General features: G+C 38.6%; 1 protein-coding gene across 2 annotated transcripts in view; it reads right to left on the bottom strand.

The window, feature by feature from the left end:
- Nucleotides 1–4,210: 4,210 nt before the first annotated feature.
- LOC144201775 (contactin-associated protein-like 4) overlaps nucleotides 4,211–23,898 on the bottom strand; it is a 57,361-nt gene continuing 37,673 nt past the window's right edge. Inside the window, exons 17-24 of one of the 2 annotated variants that reach the window (XM_077724539.1) lie at nucleotides 20,547–20,765; nucleotides 18,555–18,794; nucleotides 16,719–16,958; nucleotides 13,137–13,270; nucleotides 11,012–11,099; nucleotides 7,550–7,768; nucleotides 6,456–6,518; nucleotides 4,211–5,788 (exon numbers count right to left, since the gene is read on the bottom strand). In XM_077724539.1, the coding sequence (XP_077580665.1) occupies nucleotides 5,592–5,788; nucleotides 6,456–6,518; nucleotides 7,550–7,768; nucleotides 11,012–11,099; nucleotides 13,137–13,270; nucleotides 16,719–16,958; nucleotides 18,555–18,794; nucleotides 20,547–20,765 (1,400 nt within the window). In that variant the 3' untranslated portion in view covers nucleotides 4,211–5,591. Of the gene's footprint in view, nucleotides 5,789–6,455; nucleotides 6,519–7,493; nucleotides 7,769–11,011; nucleotides 11,100–13,136; nucleotides 13,271–16,718; nucleotides 16,959–18,554; nucleotides 18,795–20,546; nucleotides 20,766–23,898 lie in introns of those variants that run through there. The other variant, XM_077724538.1, reaches the window with a different exon arrangement.

The raw sequence follows: 23,898 nt of genomic DNA, 5'->3' as shown, positions 1-23,898 counted from the left end.
TCAAATAAGCACTGATTTGGACAAATAGTTGAAAACAAAAGTATGAACGCATAGCAAAGATTTTGATGTTTTTGAAATGATGCTGATGCTTTCATAGATTTGCATGCATAAAGATGCCAAAATGCAGAACGTTCACAAATCCTTGAGCCAATAGTCCTTACCGGCTCATCGAGTCATTCCTTTGGTTCCCACAACTATCTCTTGTTGGGATTCAAATTACTACATTTGTACGTACCTACCTAACCCACCCATTCAAAAAATCCCAAATTCCTTGTATAGTATTAGTATTTTTTTACTGTGTATAGTTTAGTGTAAAAAAAAAAGAAACCCAAGGAAGGAAGAGGCAAAATGACCTGACGCGGCACCGCACAAAAATGTAAATGCTACTGACTATATCCAGAGGTGCAAACTCATGCAGAGTGATGTTAAAACACACAACTCCAAAATGCAGTCGTGAATGAAGCCTAGATATTTCGGTGATCTCCTGCGGGTCCAGCCCGTCCCCAACACGACAAATTGTAGTAATTACCACAATCGTCTCAACAGACGCTCAAATTACAAACAGCAGGCGATGGGCTCTGTCATTAGAGGAGGCAAGCCATCAGACGAGATGTATTTTCTTTACTTCCCGCAGAGATACGCAATGCTAGTCGTTCGATGCTGGCTTTAACAATTTTGTTGATCACAAAGAACTTAGCAAATAAGGACAACAACACTTGGTTGAAAAAGTCAATCAAAGCGACCTAATACATAACAAGGATAAATATATGTACCGTATTTTCTATAAGGCGCACCACATTATAAGGCGCACCCCCAATGATTGGCATTTTTTCCATATATAAGGCGCACTGTATTATAAGGTGCACTGTATTATAAGGCCCACTGTATTACAAGGCGCACTGTCTATTTTGGAGAAAATTTAAGACTTAAGTGCGCCTTATAGTTGTGAAAATACGGTAATTGCTATTGACTTCCAGGTATGAAGCACTCACTGCACAGTCACCTCTAGAGCCAGCCATTGTTGATGTTTTGGATTTTTTTTGTATAAAATCTTGCAGTGGGGGAGGAGCTATATGATGGAGGATTTTGTAAACTAAGATGGCATCTGCATATTTAACAGTATTGTTTCAGTTCAGGTGTTTGTGTTTTTTTAATATCCGACAGTGATGGTTTTTGGTTTTGTGGTTTTCTGTTTTTTCCATATATAAGGTGCACTGGATTGTAAGGCGCTCTGTCTATTTTGGAGAAAATTTAAGACTTTTAAGTGCGCCTTATAGTCGTGAAAATACGGTATATAGATTTGGTGACTTATCTAGATGAAAATAGAGCCTTTAAAATGAATAGCGTTTGAAGATAATTAGGATTTTTATTCATTTTCAACACCGCTCATATTTGTTTGCAGGGTGCTGGAGCCAATCCCAGTTGACTTTAGGCAAAAGGCAGACTACACCCTAAATTGGTTGACAGTCACTCATGTAAATTCACATTAGTTGGGTCATTTTCATTGAACTTACAGTCCCTAACTCGAATTCAAACCAAGTCAATAATCAGAGATATAAGCGTTCTAATTAAATTTTCTAATAAAATTAAAAAAAAAGAGTGCTGTCGGTTTTACATGACTGTGCAAGCTTTAGTTCCCTCTCAATTAATATTTAGCAAAATGTCCCTTTTGCCTAAAGCAGATGCTATCGTTCTCCAGCCTGGCTTTCTCTCTCATTTTGCTTTCAAACCTCACATAGCCGACAAGCGGGACCGCCCGCCTCTCCTTCACAAAGCCTGCTCCCCATACCCCTGACTGTGCGAATGGCGCCATGGGATTAAAAGCGACACGCAAGATGAGAGCCGCACTCAGTAAGCCCGCAGGGGCATCACACCACGTTCACGGCGCCACCGCTTATTGTAAAGTATTATTAACTCTCAAACTATTTACGCTACTGGAAAAAAAGTGAATTTTGACTCAACTTTAGCTTTGAAACAAACGATTGTGATCATTCACCTGTATTTTTTCAATGGAAAAAAAGAGAAAAACGTTATTAATTTCCATTTATGAAACCTACATTCATTCATTTTCCAAAACAGTAATCCGCAAAAGGTTCGCGGGAGGTGTTGGAGCCTATCTCAGATAACTATTGGCAAGGGACAGCCAGAATTGGTGGCCAGCCAATCACAGGGCACAATGAGACAACGGAAACCATTCCCATTGACACTAGGAGCAATTCAGAGTGTCCATTCAGCCTACCATGCATGTTTTTGGAATGTGGGAGGAAACTGGTGAACCCAGAGAAAACCCATGCAAGCCCGGGGACAACATGCAAACTTCACACAGTGAGGACCAACCTGAGATCGAAACCTCAACCCCAGAATATAATATCATTGTAGTAGTAGGGGATTGCATTATAAATCCACTAGATGGAGCTGTAGTAGTAGTTAGGAGTTGTTATACATCGACTAGTTCACTAGATGGACCCGTGCTAAAGGGTATTTCATACAATGTTTAATAAATGTTGATCAATCTATTAGGCAGATGACGATATTTTTTGTCCTTGAGTTGCGCCTTATAGTGCGGACAATACCGTATTGGAAAATATTATTATAAATCAACGTTATATCATCATGAATTTGGTGATTTACAGCTTGACGAAAGACAGTTTTTCAAAAATAATGGCAAATACTGAAAATAAACCAACATACTACGGCAAGGAGAAAAATGGCGACACCAATTCTCCTCTACTCTACATATTCTCCTAATTTCCATTCCTTGAATCAATCTTCTGCAGATATAAGATTTTTATTTCTCCTCTACTTTTTTTGCTAGAAGAGCACTGGGCAGAGAGAAAATATAATGGAAAACAGTTGTGCTGGGAGATGAAATGTGCAGATGAACCTTGAAGTCGCAGCAAGTTTTCTCATTAAAATGCCTGCCGTCTGTTTCACAAACAGCTGCCACGCTGCCGTTCAGGCATCTTTGGTTCCATCAGCGCGTGTCTTCGTGACGAAGTCGAGCTAACGTAGCCGTCAAAAGAAGAGCTTCCTAAAACAAGCGCAGACGATGATGTGGCATAAGACAAAGGCGGCCTCCTTTGGAGATGCTTCAAAGCTTCAAAAGCTCTCCGAAGACTTTTACAGAGTTGCCGCTAGCTCGCAGAGGGCGGGAGAAACATGAAATGGAGACAAACCCCCCCCCCACCAAAAAACCAAAAAAAACTGCTTTTCAGAAAATAAAGACGTTTCACAGAAGTGTTTTGGATTTCACATCTCACATTGACGAGATTAATAATTCAGATCGTCAACAGGAACAAAAGTATGTCATCAACATTTTGCATTCACAATTGTAACAAATTGAAGCAAAAGCTAAGCAAGAAATAATAGTGGAGTTTCAAAATTCCAGTTTGTTAACTCGCGGGCTACTTTTGGGTTTCAGAAACTTGAGCTTTTTTTTTTTTTTCCCAGTTATTCATTTGATCTTGATGAAAAAAAGGGAAAAAAACACAAAGTACTTCTATTTTTACATTTCTGCTGTGCTATATTAGTTCAGGGTCACTATGTTTTAAGAATTGAGGCCTTCTGCATGTTTTCAGTTGCACCAAAAATCCTTTTTATATGTAGACAATATCCATCCTCCTTTCTTTCCTCCTTTTCTATCGCCATCGAAGCAAAGGCTCAAAGTCGAGCCTGTCCTGTCGTATTTCTGAGGTAGTACATTGTGGTGGTACATTTTTACTCGATTTATAGCTGAAAAAAAAATGTCCGACCTTTCTTAATGATGTCCAGGTTTTCTTGAAAAGTCCGTCTTGAAAATAGCTTTGACTGTAAATCTTCAGCCATATCCATTTCTTCTCCTCCTTCAGCCATTGTGGGTTGACAAAACTGCAGTTAAATCAACAAAACACTGTATTTGCTATACACTTTATTAGCTCTGGCTAGTCCACTCTATCATTAGCCAATCATAGTTGGTGAAAGCGATGACGTATCCCTACGCCTGTGAGAAGGCCTTGGTGTCACCAAATCGAAATCTGATTGGTTAAAGCAACAGTTTTATCGACATCACGTCATTTTATGCTGCATGGACTGCAGAACTGATTGTGAAGGCCTTGAGGCAGATTTCTGACCCTGGTAACAAATAAGGGCTAAAATGTGATTGGTCAAATGCTTAAATATGAAAACACAGCTGCAGCACACCCAGGGGTAAAGCAATGAAAGGAAGCTGATGGGGAAATTAGGAATTATTTAATATGTATTCATGGACAAAATATAATTCATATAATTAAGATATTTTTTAGGCCAGCAGAGAAGGCCTTGCAGGCCCTGACAGTCCACCACTAGGCTCCAGCACCCCTGCAAGTAAAATGTAAAAAAATAAAATAAAATTGTAATCATTTTGGAAAGAATATTGCTAACCCCTTTTGTGATTTGTGACCACTTTCCCAGAAAGAGTTAAATAGGTGACTCTGTCAGCTCATTTTTTTTAAGTTATACAACACAAATCCAGCAGTCTTTCTATATTATTCGTCACCCTCCTGGAATGCAGTTGATAATAATTTAGTTCTAATGTTAAATGTGTTTCAAATCCATTGGTGGGCGAGAACTATTGATTGGAGTGTACTGAATGCTAACAAGCAGTTGCATTTACATTTGAGACGGGGGGAATGAAGCCCTATAATGCAAAAGTTGGAATGTTTGTGTTTAAACTAGCACATTTTCAATGCAATTTGTTTGAGTCTCATGTTACAGTGAGAAACTTTTCGCTTTTTAACTGACATTTAATATAAAAATTCACATTTTAGCATGATAAGTTTCATGTATTGACATGATAAATATCAAGTGTGAATCACTGTTATTTTCTTTTCCATATACACAGACATCTGATCATGTTAAGAAAAGAAAGTCTTAATTAAAATATGAAGAAAAAAATGTGTGTATTGTTTCTTGACAATACAGGAATTCATTAAGTGCACCTTTCCACACATTTATCCAGGTGACACAATCTGACATTTTATCTCGATTAAAAGAAGTCTGGCAAAAAGCCCTCGAGACATTTAATTGCACACAATTATAGTCTGAAATTTGCATTTTGCTCTTTAAAACAATTTTTTTTGAGCTGTATGGCTATATATCACAATCCATGAAATACATTTCTGCAAGAGCACCTTCAACTCCCGCAGATTATTTTTTTCTCAACATGACATTATGACATTTAATCATATTATCAACATTTTTCTGAGGGAAAATCTCAACTGTATGAAAAAAATATAATGGCACACATGCCAGTGACAAAACACATTAAATCCATGCATGGATTTTTTTTTTCTTCTAAGCGCTACCACAATATTTATCCAGATGCTCTATTGTCTTTTCCCATACACCCCTCGCTTAAAGTTTCATTGGCTGAAAAGATCCATCAGTTCTTACTTGAGCGTGTATTCCATACATCCAGAGAATGCCAAGTACTTCCTGGAATCATCCGGATCAAGTGATGCTGCCTCTCTGTGCTCTATTTGAAAAAACTGAAAAAGAATCGTACAAAGACACTGTTGACGTAGTCAAATATTTACACATTTGTACATCTATTTACAAGTATGAGCCAGGTCTTCTTAGATGAAATACTCTTTAGGATTCTGCCGAGAAGCATTCTGGCAGTCCGTCTGATGTTCGGAAGCTAAATCCTGGCTTTCCTCTCGCTGGTTTCCTTTCACTTCTTGGTTCCGATACGTCTCCTTGCGGCGGTACAAAACCTTGCCGGTTACGGCAAGGCCGGCCACTGTCACAAAGATCATCACTGCAATCACACCTGCAAGAATTACATAGAGCATTACAGTGGGGCAAATAAGTATTTAGTCAACCACCAATTGTACAAGTTATCGTACTTGAAAAGATTAGAGAGGCCTGTAATTGCCAACATGGTTAAACCTTAACCATGAGAGACAAAATAGAAATGGAAAATAGAAAAGAACAAGAAATAAGACTGAATTAGCGGCAGATCAGACATGTTGTTGCTTTTTTTTGCATTTCATGTTTCTTACAGAAAAGAATCAATTCTCAAGTAGTTGTGACTATTTTGAGACTGTATTTTTGATAATTAGATTTCATTGGCAGTCTATAAATACATGTATATAAATAGAATTAGGTGACAACAAGATGGAGAACTAAAATTGGGAAAACTGACTGCTCTGCAATTATTATTTGTTATTCCTTTTAATCATTTTGTATTATACTCAGCATTACATCAACTTTAACGTTAGTTTTTAGAGACAGCAGAGCAGTTAAATGCCTGCCCAGTGAATTCTACCTAGCACCAAGTCACGTAATGAAGATGCACAACGATGATTACACAAATACAGTACAGAACTTAGAGTGAAATTTCAAAAATCCTGATGTAAAACGCAGATGTAACGACTACTGAGTATCCAGAATGTAGGCTACATATAATACAGAGCAAAAACGAACATGTTAGGTACCTCCAATGAGTGCAGAGTCAGTCCGAATGGCATTGACTAAAGGCTGGCCCGAACCTGACGGGCCTGAAACGGAGAGACACAAGAAAAAAAAAGAGAAAAAAAAGATAAGAAGGAAGAGAGGAAAAGTTAGGGAAAATAAGACGACAACATAACGCAGCCTACTTATGAAGCACAAAGCCACTGGGTGGAAAATAAACTGATTAATTAGAGAGATCAGAGTGACGCAGGCGGAACATTCAGCACAGCGGAAATCATCCTGAAGTGATATCAAGCCGTCCATCATTTATTATCTAAATTCAACTTTAGCCTGGATTCTTTTAAAGTAAAAAAGTCATTTGAATCCCAGTCATACTACAGTGCTCTGTGATTTAAGAGTTTAACACATTAACTGCCATTGATGATGATAGACAGCCAAGGACCACGTTTAAATCTTAAAATATAGTGGTACTTCCATTTATGAAATTAATTTGTTCCAGAAGTGGTTTTGTGACTTTGATTTTTTTCTAACCGTTTTAACATCCCCATTAGTACCCACCAAAATCCTGTAAAATTAAAAATATATTATTTTTTTTATGAATTATGCACAAAACACACACAAAAAAGAAAAAAAATATATCTTAATTAGATATGAGCCCATGAAAAGGCAAATAAATTTACAATTGGGGTTTGTGTGCGAGTATCTACGTTTGGCAGCTGAGTAAACATATGTAAACACACATTAAAACACAACTTAACAACTCAATATTGTGTTTTATTATGTTTTCATAATAATATTGTGTTATGTTTTCTGAAATTATGATGAAATCTGAGTGCATTTGATGACTTTTCATCATTTTAATTAAAATGCGCAAGGCATTTTTTGTAAAGGCAAAAGTAAGACTCGAGAACACTTTGATAACAGAGCACAATTCTTTTTACCCAGACCGGAAATTACTTTCTTGGTGCTCATGGTTAAAAGCAAAGAATGACACTGAATTTGGCGCACTGAAGAAAAACTGAAGAACCAACGAGTTCTACATATGTAGAGTTTCCTAAATAGAGTAACCACTGTACTTATAACACCGTTCCCCACTTTTGGCTGAAGAGTATTTTACCTGAAAGGTGCGGCGTGTCGTTCGTGGCGTAGGGATCGGATACCGCAGGCGAGCCACATTTCGAGCGGGCTAAGGGTCCGCTGACGTCCACGTGTGCACTGGGTGGCTGGCGTAGCGCCTCCTTGATGGGAGTGTCGGAATTAAAACGCACCACCGAAAGACAGCCGTCGAAGCCTAACGAGGACAAGCGGAGCAGATCTGCATCTATATCAGCAGGCTCTGGAAACAACAAGAAGACCAATTAGGCTCCAAATTAAGAACTTCACATCCAATATACCAGTCACTTTGCAGTAAAGGTTAAAAAAACAAAGACATAAACAAAACTCTGTTATTACATGGAGTTATTTTCACAAGAATGTCATGTGAGTTTGTACCCCTTTCATTTTTATCAGAGTTTTTAACGGATACTCGTGAACTAAAAGCTCTCTCAGGTTCAAACCCTCCATCATGTCCTGGCCACCCATAGTGTTTGTGGTTCCATTTGTTGGTTTGATTGATGATGGGTTGATGGGAAGCGACAGGAAAGCCTCTTTTCTCTCGCTTTTGCTTGACGACTGTGTGACAAAAGCGTGTAAAGCACGATTGTAAACTGTGCTGACACCCTATGACTTTTGAAAGTGTCGTCATTTGATTATAATTTACTACTTATTTGATTGACAGCCTTTCTCACTGGCTTTTTTTGTTAAATTGGAATTTCCCATGCGGAACAGAAATGCCCAAATGTATCTGTCTTTCCCTTTTAGACACAACTCACTGAAGCAGGACATCAGGTCGTACAAAAGTGTGCGTTTCTACAGCCACTGTGGCTTACTACATTTGGAAAATTACATGCGTCAACTTTTTGGCTAAGTAGAGCAGGTCTAAGGACAGAATTTACCTATTCTTCATCATCATGAATGTTTTTAATCATGAATGGTTTTATGTAAACGCTTCATTCACATGAAGGGTGTAGTTAAATACACATCTGATTGGTTCACCAACTACCAATTGGAACTGTTACATTGATTTATCACAGGGGTAGGGAATGTATGGCTCGAGAGCCATATTTGGCTCTTTCCATGGGTGCATATGGCTCTCAACTAAACTGTGAGGTAAAATATGGAAATCACTAGTGAGACAGCCAAGTCCCGAATGCACCAATAGGAGCGTCACGTTGATACTGTGGCGTTGAGACTAGCTCTAGCACCACTTTAGTCATAATTTAGTTTATCATTGCTCATCTCATTAATACAGATTGATTATCAACAGCATAACAATGTTGTCAAAAGAAATTTAAGACTTATTGTGATTAAAAATTGGTGAAAGGACAAAAAAATGAACATTTTTAGAAATTTTTACTTTTAAATTTTAAGAATGGCTCTTTAGCAATAACATTAGAATATAAGAATAGTTTATGTCTCTCTCTTTCAAAAAGGTTCCTGATTTATCATCATGATTAGCTTGGGCACCATAATAGTAGCAATTAAGCAATCATTAAGCAATCAAAAATATTCTCAAATAAACAAGACCTGTTTTTTTTGGCTTGTCCTTCTGATTTTCTCATTAATCCCAGTGATTGTTTTCTTTTATAGTTGTTACTTTGTATTATTCCCTCTATATTTTGTCTCAAAGGTTTAGTTTGGAGAACATTTTTCATCATTCATTCATTCATCATCTGTACTGCGCCCCCTCGATAGGGTTGCTGGAATTTGGCCAAAAGGCAAACTACACCCTAGACTGGTCCCCAGTCAGCCATAGGGCACACAGAGAGACAGACAACCATTCCCACTTTATACCGCCACTGAGCGACAATTGATCGTATGTTTTCCCGCACCGAAATCAGGCAAGTGAACCACTATTCCAGGAGAACATTTAATGTTTATGAAATAATTTTACAGTGCGCCATAATCCTTGTTTCGGCCTGTATTTCCCTCCACGTGGGCCCATTTTCCCGTTCCAGCTTTATGCTCACCTTAACACCCTGTGGCTTTACTACCTAAGTCACCCCCTGAAATGTCGTGAGTGGCTACAGCTGCTTCATCATTTTCCCTCTGGAGGTCTGCTTCTCTTTCAATTTCATCTCCATTTGTCTCTTGATCCATCTCTGGATCACTTTGCTCTCTCTGACTTGACCTTGTTCATTGGACCGTTTCTCTCTCAGTATGTTTTAAAGTCTGACGCTTCACAATATGATGAGACACAATGAACTATAAATTTAAAAAAAATATTTACCATGGCTAAATATTTCCCAGATTACATTTATGGCATATGTGATTAAAACAAATTTACACATGTTTTCCCATATTTTCTGTTGGTGTTTTATTTTGGAAATATATTGTTTCATGCTGGAACATGTATTTTACAATTAGAGCAGACCCAACTCTTTGCTATTTATGCACCCATTGTAAAAAAAAAAATAAAAAAAACATTTAAAAAATGTAAAAGGGGGATTTGGTTCACCGAATCTTACTATGTATGACTGAAATAAAAATAGTTTAATGGGGCTCTCAACTGCCTATTATGAATTGATAGATATACAGCAAAAATAATAACAAATTGTTGACATTTAATGTGAAAATTTTCGACTTAACTCATATTTTAGCCACTTTAAACGAAATTTTTCGGAGATGGATATACTATACATGTGTATATATAATTATTTATTATTGCTTCAGATTAAATGTAACTGGATTGTTAAATATATACAAATGAGCAGTTTTACATGAAATTGATCCGAGATACCCTTTAATCCAATCGAGGCAGACTTTTAATCGTGACATTTATATTGATAACTAAAGCACTTGTATTGTATCACCATGATTTGGTGATTTACACGTCTAATTTTACATATAATAATGCATCACTTATATGTCCACCATACTGGTCTGTAATTCGGTAATTTAAATTCAATAAAAGAAAAATCTGAAGGACTTTTAGCGTCTTTGAAGAATCCCTGGAAATGGTTAAAGTAACGCTCATACAGCCTTTTTTACTAAAATGACAGGTTTTTGAGACTTTTTTTTTTAAAAATGGGTCTCTTCATGTTTACCAAATTCCATGCACATTAACGAAGCAAGCCTCGGGGGATGAATTGAAAATAAATCTTAAGAGCCAGTTTTCTGTCATGACAAATCAAGAAAACTTCGTTAGTATATTCTGGCGAGAAAGAAATTATGAAAATGCAAATTTTTTGAACATTAGCGTGACCCATTTGTAAAGTGAGCATCCTTTAGATTCTGTAACAAAATGTTTTTGGTAACCCTCTCAAGGATTAGTTACCAACTTAGATACTGCAGTGTTGTAATGGCGGAATTTTCTGAAGCTTTATGTCTGAAAAAATTGTCAAATTTTGTTTGTAATTGTTGTCATTTTGTCAAAAGAATAATTCATCATTGGAGAAATGATAAAAGAATAGTTGTTTGGCAAATTAACATAATTATTGGTTAAAAACCAGAATTGGTTAATACTTTTCATTGAACTCACCTTGTACTTTGCCTAGCAACAGTGATTTGATGCCATTGAATTCGCTGTCAGACGTCAAGTTGAAGAGATCTTTAGTGCTTTGGTCAATCTGTAAAAAAAAAACAATAATAATAATAATAAGGCTGAATATTATTAGTGAGTTAAAGTGATTTTGCAAAAAAAATCCTGCTGTGTCATTAGAGCAGTTAATACCTTGCTCTCAACAGCTGGATGGGGAGTTGAAAATGAACCTCACGTAATTAGAAAATCAAATGAAAACCCATTTAATTAAAGGCCGAGGAGGAGAGAGTTAGGAAATTTGAAGGCGATTTGAAGAAACTTTTTATTGACGTTAGGTCGAAAGTCTACCAAGTAGATTTGGCTTATGAGGTTTTCCTGTTTCTTGGGAAGTTAGTAAGTTTCAATGATGAAATTGCTTATATAGTTGCATATGGTATGTGTTTCAATTTAGGTTACAATTAGAGATAAATTGTTGGAATCAACCTTTAAAGGTCAAAAGAAACTGACATTCTTTTAGGTTTAAAGCTTTAATTTACATCCAATAAGTCTGGAGTACCACCTAATTGTTTTTATTTTACCCTTCAGAAAGCAACAGAGTATTTTAGTCATTTAAAAATAACTCTTGATCAATTCTTATGTAATTAATAATATTAATGATAAAGAGCCTGAACATCCTAGGTCAAACTCTCCCTGCTGGAAAAGTCCGGTTTCATCTGTCAAGCTCAAAACTTGAATCCTACTGGATATCTTTTAAGTTGCTTCTTCAAATAGAGAAGTCAGCTAGTGTCGGCCGGTCAGTCACACCTTAGAACTCGTTTTATGTTGAGCAGGCGATTCAAGTATTAAAAAAAAGTAGCAAATGAGAACTATATAACCTGCTGACGTTACTGATCTTTTGCTACCAAAAGTCTGAGCACCATATCTTGAGATAAGCCACGTCCGTTTTGACATTTGAACCATTGACTTTTGATTTGAACGTCAGATCAGATCATATTAGATAATTTCAGAAACTTTAAGACATGAAATAGATTTAAAAAAAAGTTTTTATCCATGTAAGACTGAGGTCTAAAAGCTGCGACTCAGGGGCCAATTGGTGTCCGTAGGACAATTATTCATGGACCTAATTTGATATGTAATTGTAGTATTAGTATTGTCTGTGCAGATTTAGCAATGGACAATATAAATAGGGTATCCTGGTGGAGCGAGTGGTTAGCCTCACAGCACTGAGGTCCTGGGTTCAAATCCAGGTCATGTCCATCTGTGTGGAGTTTGCATGGGTTTCCTTTGGGTAATCCAGTTTCCATATATATGTACATGCATATATGTATTTATATGCACCCTTATGCTGTGGTGGTGTGTCTCTTGCGGCTTTTAATGTATGTGATGGATGTCTCGTGATATGTGCTCAGAAACACATTCATGTACTGAGAGAAGGTCACCTTGGTTTTCATTTTCTGACAATTAGGTAGCATGATGACTTTATACATCATCAAATGCCAAGAATATGATGAATATTTCATCAGAGGCTCCTTGCATGTTCCTGACGCAACTTTGTCATCTGAATGAGGTTTAGTCGTCATTTCCACAGATCGTAACTCTGCAAAATGGCATCCACTTTGTGAATTATGATGAAATGCGACTTGGATGTTCATAAAGTCAACTTTGCCAGTTCAATAGCAATTAGTGCCGTATTTTCATGACTATAAGGCGCACTTAAAAGTCTTAAATTTTCTCCAAAATAGACAGTGCGTCTTATATATGGAAAAAATGTCATTCATTGAGGGTGCGCCTTATAGTCGTGAAAATACGGTACTAGTTTTATAATCGTGAAGGGGTTTAGGGGTTAGTATTAGTGATCGAGGAACAAATTGTGCTAATCCAAGCTACAAAACTACACAAATTAATGTTGTAAATAGAGGTACCATTGTAAAGGTGAATAAAATATCACTGTATAAAGAACTGATATTGTATTATTGTTAAAAAAAATGTGATTTACACTCTTTTGTCCTGTAATGATCAACAAACAGTTTTATAGTTGTGTTGAAAATAGTGTCAGTGACTACTTTTGTTGCAGCTGTGTGATACTTAGGGACTGTAATGATATTCTGCATGTGTTTTATATTACCTGTACGGATACAGCATCCATCACTCTACTGACGTGCACCGTGTGCAGATGACCGTCGGCCAAACCTTTGGCTCGGCTTTTCAAAACCTCGGTCTCCTTGTTGCCGTGAAGCTTGTAGCGTACCTCCATCTTATCTGCACGTACACATTCATAATTGAAATCTTTTCTCATTTCTTATCTTGGGGAAGCATCCCTTATTATTACAAAGTTGCATCTTTCATCCGAGTGCTGAATTTTAATGAGAAGCTTTACGTGTTAAAGAGGATTAGTGCTCATTGCCTATCAATAACACTCATTAATTCTCCTAATATCACACCGGCGTAAAGAAGAGGTCTTTGAGGAAGCGCGGGGATAAAATACAAAGTCCTTCACAGCTCTTATTTAGACGCCTTTTTCAAATACGCTAATTAATCCCGTAAAGAACAGAGATGGGTGGAGAGGTTATTCTTATAACAGCAAATGGATGAAACAATACACCACCTAAAGAACATTGCCAAGGTTTTAATAACCTATTTAGCATGCAATGTTCGCATTTAGTGCTATTTTAAGAGCATTTTATTAGCCTACGCTCTAAAAAAGACAAATTGGAATAGAACCGCCGCCAAGGTGGAAACGTGAGCAATTTGTTGGGGGTCATTAAACTCGGTCGAAAAACTATTGTTTTTCTGTTGTTCTTGTTTTTCTTTGCAATTCGACATCATCAATTTGTCCTATATAGTACTTAGTCCAAATTTGTCGGTGATTGAACAAAAGCTTTCGGCTCCTTAACCTGATAGTATATACTCAAACGACACTTGGATAGTCACTTGAAACATTTAAAGGGCCTGTTGGTAATTGAAAAAATATGAAAAGTGTGTCCATGTTGGTATCATTTTGGGCCAAGTAGGCCACAACACTAACATTTTGAAATTCACATGAAGCCTGCATGAACTAAAAATGTAATATAAACTGGGGTCACTGACTGTGAATACTCATATTTCAATGCCTTTGATGGCGCTAGACGTCCAATCTATTTGAACTGCTGGAGCCTGGCAGCAAATGATCATTGCCAATCTCTCCTAATCAAAATGGATTAGACATCTAACCTAATGGCATGGCAGCCAGTGAGTTAAGTGAGCACCCTTTTAAAGGGTTGAACCAAAAGTTCAGACTTTCCTTGTGTTTTACAGGATGGATTCTTTAGACGTTTTTGCAAGTTTACTTATGTGATTAACATACCTACTAAATTCCAAGAAGTTAAGTGAACTATAACTACCTTTGGGGACTGGATTTCACCTCTCCCAATAAAATCCCAGCTGAGTTATTACTATTGCTTTGTATTAAATGGTAAATGGTAAACTGTCAACCTTGGCCACCACAAATTGCCAAGACACAATCATTAAAACATGTAGTTATACACATTCAAGCTCAACCAATTTTTCGAAGCCCCTCTTAGGTATTGTTAGGTTAATCCCATTTTGTGTCAGAACGAGAAATGGCAAAAAAAAACATTAAAATATTCTTTCCTGTACCACTTATCCTAACAAAGGTCACAGGGTGTGCTGTAGCCAATCCCTGACAACTATGGGCACTAGACAGAGGACACCCTAAAGTGGTGGTAAGCCAATAGCAAGGCACACGGAGATAGACAACCATTCACCCACACACTCATATGTCAGGGCAATTTAGAGCATTCAGTCAGCCTAACATGCATGCTTTTGGGATGTGGGGAAAAAACCCAAACATTTTTATATTTTTCTGTGTGTCTACTCATAGTAAAATCGGAAAAAAATCTAGAAGATTTGTGAAACTGACTTTGGTGTGTTGGTTGGTTATTTGAGAGTAGGTTTTCGTGGCAAATAATCAGACTAGGGCCATAAACCTCTCCAACGCAATGATTCAAAAAAACACTCCAACTCTAAAAAAAAATAGATTTTTCCTAGAAGTACCCAAACTCATTGATTGATACAAATAGTTTGGACTTCATTACCATCAATAGCATGTATAAACCAGTTTCATCAAGCGAATGCCATCGTTCACTGTGCAGCAGGATACAAAAGAGGAGCAGGTGTTCTGTCATATTTAACTACCCATCAGAAATAGCTACTTTACGGTTCTATGCATGTGCGTTGATGTAATTTGTGTTATTTCAAACAACACGATTCATTTGATGGAGTGCAATCCAACCATCAAAATATGTTCTCCCTGTAAAATGAAGATTAAAAAATAGCCAAAAACTGACAGGTGCTTCTATCAGGAAAAAGCTTCGGTAACAAAAGCTAATAGGAACTAAATTCTTACAGAGCACCGACAAGCAACAAAAAATGCAAATAAAACTTGCGAGAGCGTTTTACTGTGACCTTGCGTGAAAAAGTGCTGGTTGTGTCTCACTAATGACACCAGTGGACTTCCCCTCCTCCCGACCCAGGCTAAAAAGCTAATAATGTGCGCAGCTGGAGCGATTAAAAAGGCAACAGAGGTTGACAGGATGGCTGGAGCCGGAGGAGGAAGCGACTAACGGAGCTTGATAGGATTGTCCGAGCCAAAGAAGAGTAGGTGGCAGGGTACAAGGAGGGTCATCATCAGTTGGAAAAGATGGGTGTGGGCAGTATGATAAGACAGATGAACATCTTAAAGGGGAAAATTAAGTTGAGGTTTTAAAAAAAATGCTCAAATTGATGCCATGCTCCACCCTGATTAGAATGCATGGTCAAATAAACTTGGCAAAAACAACTGTGGGCAGTAAATGGGGGAAGCCCTGAATTGGTGGCCAGCCAATCACAGGCCACGATGACACTTGGAACCATTCACCCACAAAATTTAGAGTGTCCTCCAAATTTAAATAGGAAAAATTAAATGGGCCAAATTATTAGATTTTAGAATATGATAGGGGGACTGAGTAAAAGTTGCTGCAGGCAAAAATAAGTCAAATTTGGTACAGATTTACAGATTCTGGGCGGACCGGTGATGAATTGTTGCCTCGCAGTTCCGGGGTTGAAGGTTTCATCCTATATAATTGAACATGACCTGAAAAAGAAGCTTGAGTCCAACCTACATTCTGTTAAACTTCCTTGCTTCAACACTAGATAGAGCTAGTGAAATAAACAGTGCCTTTCCATTAGCTCAGGAGTCAAAACCTGACGAATGTGAGTGTTGAAATCAATCACGTACACCATCATTGAAAGATTTAGACATCAAATCTTCAATCAATTTCAATTGTTAAGACTAGAATTGAGTGATCATGTTTCATGGTCATTACCAGTGACTGACATTCAATCAATCGAATATCTATTGCGCGCAATGGCAGCAAATGATGCTGATGCAAAATAAAAGAATCCTAACTATTTCTGCCATATTTTTTAGGACTCTGAAATAACGTGATTGGGACCAATTTCTGATCACGTGGTCGAATGGAAGGATTACAAGGTTTTTAATCCATCCTCTGATTTTTCTGAAAGTGGCCCTCAAAGAAATAGGTTCAATTATGCTTCAATTAAAACTTACAAAAAAACTTCCAAGATTTAGACTCATTTCAGACCCAATTTAGGACAGTCAAATCTACCAAAGGTTGTGTTAGACAGAAAAATTGGAGCAATTCCTCACCATGCTTATTGATGAGAAGGGCCATGTACTCTCGCTGGTGAGACGACACATAGAGCAACAGTGCCGGACTCTGGTTGGTGCGGAAACTCAGTGACACATTCTCCGCTCTCAGGCTCATGTCGGGCAAGACAGAGGACAATGACGTTGGTTTTGCACTAACGTTCCCGCTGCCTCGCTCCGGGACCTCCATCTGGAAGGTGTAACGGACGGATGTTGTCGGCCTGAAGACAGCCGATATCTCTGCAAAGAGTACACAGTTATAGAGTCATCATTTATCAAGTATACTGGATATGCTTCAAATTGGGTAGCAACCTGCAGAACAAATACCTCCCGAAAGGACTTACAGATTCAATCATTTTTCAGAACTTCTTATCCCCACAGGGGGGGCCTGAGCCTATCCGAGCTCACTACGAGCATGAGGCGGATCCACCCTGAATTGGTGGCCAGCCAATCGGACAATGACAACTATTCACCCTCACACTCATATCTAGGAGCAATTTATAGTGTTCAACCAGCCAGTTTTTGGAATTAGGAAGGAAACCCAAGTATCCAGGAAAACTCATGCAAGTCTGGGGAGAACACGCAAACTCCACAGAGGAGGACCAACCTGGGTTTCAAACACAGGACCCCAGAACTGTGAGGCCAACCAGTCACCCACTGGGCCGCCCACAAATATGCCATGAGAGGTTAATTCAAACTACAAATTATAAGACTTATTTATCCCCAGGCATGAGATCTAGGGACCTTTTTAAGGATTGCTTTTGATGATGGACATCTCTACCAAATTATATGTTGCTAGGAGACACTGGCTCCAGGGACTGGAATTAATATGATGGATAAGACATGAGCCTAGTTAATGCTGGAGTTGTATTTTTTTTAACAAACCATCAAAATTCACATGCTTGGTAATTTAGAGATTCCTATTCGTCAAGAATAAACAGCTCAAATTTGTCCCTTTTGCCTAAAAAGTCTACTTAATGCCAAAATGTAAGTTAAGACAAATATTACCACCCAATTACACGTTGCTAAGTGAAACTGGCTTTTGGGGAAGGGGAAAAAAATGCAGGGTCATTTATTTAGTGAGTTTTCTTCTTTTATGACATGTAATCTAGGTTTGCCACCAAGCTCCCCCAAAACAAAAAGACCCTCCCCCGACCAAAAACATAGTATTTTTGATGAAATTCTAATAACACCTCTTCATAATTCCCTGAGCGAACTCTGAGTAAGCGCACTACTGGTATCCACCAAGTGAATGTGCAAAAAGTATGTTTCTTAGGTCACAAGCTCTCAGGTATTGCTCAGCACCCCCCAAGGTTGGGCGTCCCCCCATGATTTGAAACACACTGCTCTACACGCAACAAAAACTAAAATTCTTGGGATCTCAGTGTCACTACCCAGTATTTATGTTTCTAATTTAACAGTATCAGACAAAATATATATAAGACATATAAATCCTTGAATGAGCCTTAAAAAATGTCCACAATAAGGTAATATACATCTCTCTATGATAATACTATTTGAATTATAACAGCATGGCCCTGTCAGACTATTTAGGGGGTCTTAATCATGATTAACATTGCCAAAAACTCACATTGATTAAACAGTTTATTGTCATCCATCTGTCTCGCATGCCGGGTTCAGATTTGGAACCAATTGATGGTTTAGGTCAATTTTTGCATAATCCAATATGAATGGAACATTTACATTATTAAATTCCTGTTCATTTTACAATCTTGCTTTCTGATACTTTCTTTTGAGTCTACACAACCAAATTATAAGTTTCTAAATGGGTACCAGCATCAGGAGATTAATTTTCAAAGATATCTGGGGACTTACCCGTATGACAGAAGACACCTTCGTAAGCCGACTGGTCGCAGTCACAGTGGAAGCCGTTGTTCCTCTCGGCACAGCGACCGCCGTTCTGGCATAATGCTCCATAGCTGTCACAGTGACCGGGGCATCCGGGTCGGACACCAGGCGTGATACGTGCCCTCTCCTCCAGGTCCAGGGTGGCGCCGTTGAGCTGTAAGGAGCGTATGCAACCACGGAAACCCTTCTGGCGGGATGCTGTACCCCCTGCAAGTGAAAAATATCGATTTTATTGGCTCTGTTTTAGGATTAATACTGATTTATACACTTATCCTATTGCGGCAACATTGGGGGATTTTCCATTTTATATTTTTATGTGTACAACCTTTCGAAAATAAGGCTATTCCGATCATTTTATTTTAGGAGCATTTCTACACTGAAGCTATTCAAATCTGTAATTTAGCAAGAACACCCAATAAGAAAACGGTTAACTACTGCTTTGCACTCTAACACAATGTTTTGGTTCAAGTTTTCTCACAAATAATGGTGCTTCATATCCTCTCCGGAACAACAAATCCTCTTGAGTGCTAAGATAAACACGCTTAGGACATTACTGGCCAAAATCAATATTTCCTCCTGCTTGCTGATCCAATCTGCTCCCCTTGTTGTTTGTTGAATTTGTTGACAGACACGAAGTGACGTCCATGATTTGCCCACCAATAAAAGCTAAACGATGGATTTAGCGCTTCGGAAATGGACAAACAGCGTCAAGCCAGTGATAAACAGACCGCCAGCTGTATTGATGAAGTTTTGTTGTACCTCGTTAAAGGGTAATTATATGACGGACTGATTAATGACCGCCCTGTGGTTCAGGTAGTTCAATTAATGATTATTTTAAGAGTCTCGCCAGAATAAATCACAATGGGAAGTTTATTAGAGCGCAATGCTGACTGAAGGATTTTTCTTATTTGTTCTGAGCTTAGAGAGGAGGGTTCTGCTCTAGACTACAATATCAGACACCAAGACTTTCCTGAGAATAGAACTCACTGAGACTGGCACAAGACAAAGACTTTTGGACGTTAAGACTAAGGATGTATTCACTCCAGGAAAGTCCAGATCTCAGACCTTTTCGACGGAGAGATCCATAAACAATTCATATTTTTTTTAAATGTTATTCCTTGAGAGCCATACTCTGGATGTAAAAGTCAACATACATGAAGATGTGTGCTTTTTTTAGTCACTTGACCAATTTGAATGTCTCTGAATTCTTTGTTATGCTGTTGTTAATCAATGGGAGTATCCATGCAGAAGAGTATAATGAAAAAAAATGACAATGCCGATGTAACGCTCCTATTCGTGCGCTCTTTTACCAGCAGTTTTCATAGTTCACCTCACAGGTTAGCAGAGAGCCATATGCACCCATCAAAGGAGCCACATGTGGCTCCCGAGCCGTAGGTTCCATACCCCTGGTCTAGACCAAGGGTGGGCAAACTATTCTACAAAGGGCCGCAGTGGGTCCAGGTTTTCATTCAAACCCATAAAGAAGCTACCTTTTCACCAATCTGGTGTCCTGCTAGTGCAATCAGTCAGGTGCTTCTTGTTTTCTGCAATCTTATTGGTTAAAGTGCCTTTGCTGGATCGGTTGCAACAAAAACCTGCACCCACTGCGGCCCTCGAAAACCGGTTTGCCCACCCCTGGTCTAGACTCTCGACCTTTCACATTGAGATTTTTGCAAAAAAAGTATTCAAATGCATACTTTTACTAGTCTATAACCCTTTTGGCTTTACTCACACTGATCATGTATCTTGTTTGTGTACTAGGTAGCTTGCAGACTGGCACTAAGTAGCTCGCGGTGGTATGGGACAACTGCCTTAAAAGATTTTGAGACAAATATGAACTGAGACATTTGGTTGTGTCTGGCTCATTACAGAGAAGCTAAGCTTACAAAGGGAAGGACTGAACACCAAAGTCGCTTTGCATACAAAGGGTGTTCCATACAGTTGTTTGGATGGACTCACCAATGAAGAGCTGGCTGTTAAGCTGCAGGTGAAGATGTCCATCAGCGGGCGCTTGGAGGGTAGCAGCGGGCAAGGTGTCCAGCCGTAGCGACGCCTCCTTCACGTTCCGCTCCACACGAATCCGATGCCATCGGTCGTCATTCAGCGCAGATTTGGAGTCAACGCCGACCTCGAGAGGACCATTGCCAACGTCGAAGGAAAATAGAACTTGGGTGGGAGCTAAAAGGGCATAATAAAGAGATCGTAAAAAAATGGTCTTACCTTGACGACAATTGAAGTTGAATTGGGAGATCCGTCAATGACAATAAATGAGCCAAATTATTATTTAAGTTATTCATTCATTCATTTTCTGTACCACTTATCCTTACAAAGGTCGCAGTGTGCCTTATAGTGCGGAAGATAAGTATGTAATGTAAAGTACTTTCAAGTAGTACCATGTGTGAAATTGGGCTAGACACCCAATAGTGCAGTGATTTTTTTCCTTCGACTTTGGTAAGAGCAGCGTGGGATCGATTCCACTTCACTGGTGTTGTGATTGTGAGTGCAAGTGGTTGTCTGTCTCTATGTGTGCTCTATGACTGACTGGCGACCAGTCTAAGATGTAATCAGCCCTTCGGCCGGAGTCAGTTGGAATATTCGCTCTTGAAAATGACTGAAAAAAATCAATGAGTAAATTGGGGTGGGGGGGCCCAGCGGGTGAGTGGTTTTTGAACGTCGGCCTCACAGTAGGGGACCTGGGTTCAAATTCAGGTCGGTCCACCTTTGTGGAGTTTGCATGTTGACTAAGTGGGATTTCTCTGGGTATGCCGGTTTCCTCCCACATTCCAAAAACATGCATGGTAGGCTTATTGTACACTCTAAATTGCTTCCAGATATGAGTTAGCATGACCGGTTCTTGTCTCCTTGTGCCCTGTGATTGGCTGTCCACCAATTCAGGGTGTCCCCCGCCTCTGGGATTTGCTCCTCACCCCCTGTGATCCTAGTGAGGATAAAGCGGTTCAGTAAATGAGCCACCCATATCCCCCAAAAAGGGATGTTAAGCTGATTGACCTGTGCAAATTGACCTAAGTTTTGAGTGTTTGCGTGACCGGTACCTTGCCTTTTTTGCGCCTTGTGATTGGGTGGCAACAAAGTCAGGGTGTACCTCACCTAAAGGCCCTTAGTGAGTAGTGATAGGCTGCAGCAACCCTGCTATCCTCATGAGGGTAAGCGGGACAGAGGATGAATGAATAAATAAAATGCTATCCTTTGTAATGTAAAGATTATAAGTCGCATCAAAAAAATTCCCAAAATCTTTGCACCGAATAAAGCTGATCTTTATGTCTCCTATTAGTCTATTGTCCCTGAGGTTTACTCCTCAGGCTACTTCATTTTTTCCCTGACACTAGATTCCATAACTGGAAGCCTCGAGGCTGCATATGCGCACCCCTGCGAGCCTTCAGGGCTCTAGAAAGAAGAGGAGAAGCTATTCCGTATTGTGTGACCACTTTCATTTGCGCAGTTGATATAGTAATTGCCTCAGGCCGGCTATGGATCGCCGCGTGCCACCATGCCACTAGAGCGTGTCTGCCTCTTGAAAGATTTAGCAGAGTGCTGGCCAAGCAACACGCTGGCGGGCGGGCGGTTGCGAAGAGGAGATGAAACAATATTCCGTGTCCCTTCGTTTCTCGGGAGTTACCCCGCAACAGGAGCAGAGCGGCAGTTTTTCCCGAGCTAGAACCCGGTGATTTCCCCAGGGTCTTCCTGCGTTAGCTGCTCTTTTTGTCCCTTCAACTCCCACATGGATTGTGGTAGCACCACAAATGAAAGCATGTGGACTCGTCAAACTTTCACATCGTAAACAATTGTCTTGTTTTCATGCAAACTAAATCATATCGATATGACAGCCAGAAGCTTTTTTTTATAGGGCTCATCAAAACTGTCTTTTCCCGGATTTGTTGTGAAAATGAATAAGGAATATTGAACTTAGTTTAAACAACACAACTTGCTTATAGAAGAGGAAAATATGTATTGGCAAGGTATTGTGGGTAGTCTACAGTTGACATACATTTGATTAAATGTCACACATTTGATTCAATTGTTATTGTTAGTGTTGGCATACTTGCTATTAGCTGCTTACCACAAAAAAATTCAAGCGTAACTCTGCAAATATTGTAAGTAATGTAAAACACTTGTCTGTGCAGTGTAAAAAAAAAATTGTCACCTCAGTGTTGTGTTTGAAAAATTTACATTTTGCATATTACATCATATTTTCTTTTTAGATCAAATTTTTAAGAACAAATTTTAATTTTTGCATTTATTTGTTTTCATGCGAAAGTTTGGATTGGATTGGATGAATTTTTTCATCCCGTATTAGGGAAATTTCATTGTAACAGTAGCAAGAGGGTGAGAATGCAGATACAGGAAAGACATAGTTACACATAGTTTCAAGTTTGAGCACAGGTGTCAAAGTGGCGGGCCGGGGGCTAAATCTGGCCTGCCGCATCATTTTGTGCGGCCTGGGAAATTAAATCATGAGTGCCGACTTTCTGTTTTAGGATCAAATAAAAATGAAGAGTATAGATGTATATCAATTTTTTCTGATTTACTCCCTGTTAAATCAAAAATTGTAACCTTTTAATCCATATTTTCGGTTTTTAGTTCAAAAATTGTAACCTTTTAATCCATATTTTCGGTTTTTAGTTCAAAAATCATTTTTTAAAATCTAAAAAAATATATAAAAAAGCTAAAATAAACACTGTTTTAGTTCTATAGAAAACTGAACATTCAGGCCCTTTAATCCAGTTCATTTAATAGCTCTATAAAAAAAATTCTAAATATTATATTTAATATGGTCCAGCCCACATGAAATGGAGTTGACGTTATAGCGGCCCGCAAACCAACCCGAGTCTGACACCCTTGCGTTCGTTAGACAGTACAAAGGCCGCAGAACAACAAAGCAAAAGCACAAAGTACAAAGCAAAGCAAAGTAAATGGGATCATTAAGAATCACCAAATCAAATACTTAAGACAGAAAAGCAGCAAAAACACAAAACGAGCATGAGTGGATGGAGCTATTTGTGTGCACTCATGTTCTGCTTTATGGCACTACACTTTTCAAGAAGGTTACAATAACATAATACTGTGAACAAATAACCCATTTCAAAATTTTCCATGTTCTATAACTCATTAGCCTGCATCCTATACGTGACTTTTTATATTTTTATATTACCTATTTATGTTTTTACTGGGAAAACGCACTTTGTGGAGTAGCACCACCAATTACTTTATACGTAGCTGTGTTTTATGACAATAAAGGCTTTTGATATGATTTGATAGCACAGAAAAATTGCATTGTGATGGACAACATATT

The sequence above is a fragment of the Stigmatopora nigra genome, chromosome 9 (assembly GCF_051989575.1).
Source record: "Stigmatopora nigra isolate UIUO_SnigA chromosome 9, RoL_Snig_1.1, whole genome shotgun sequence".
NCBI classification, from domain to species: Eukaryota; Metazoa; Chordata; class Actinopteri; order Syngnathiformes; family Syngnathidae; genus Stigmatopora; species Stigmatopora nigra.
Note: the sequence above shows the minus strand (reverse complement) of the source record. Positions and strands in the feature narration are given on the sequence as shown.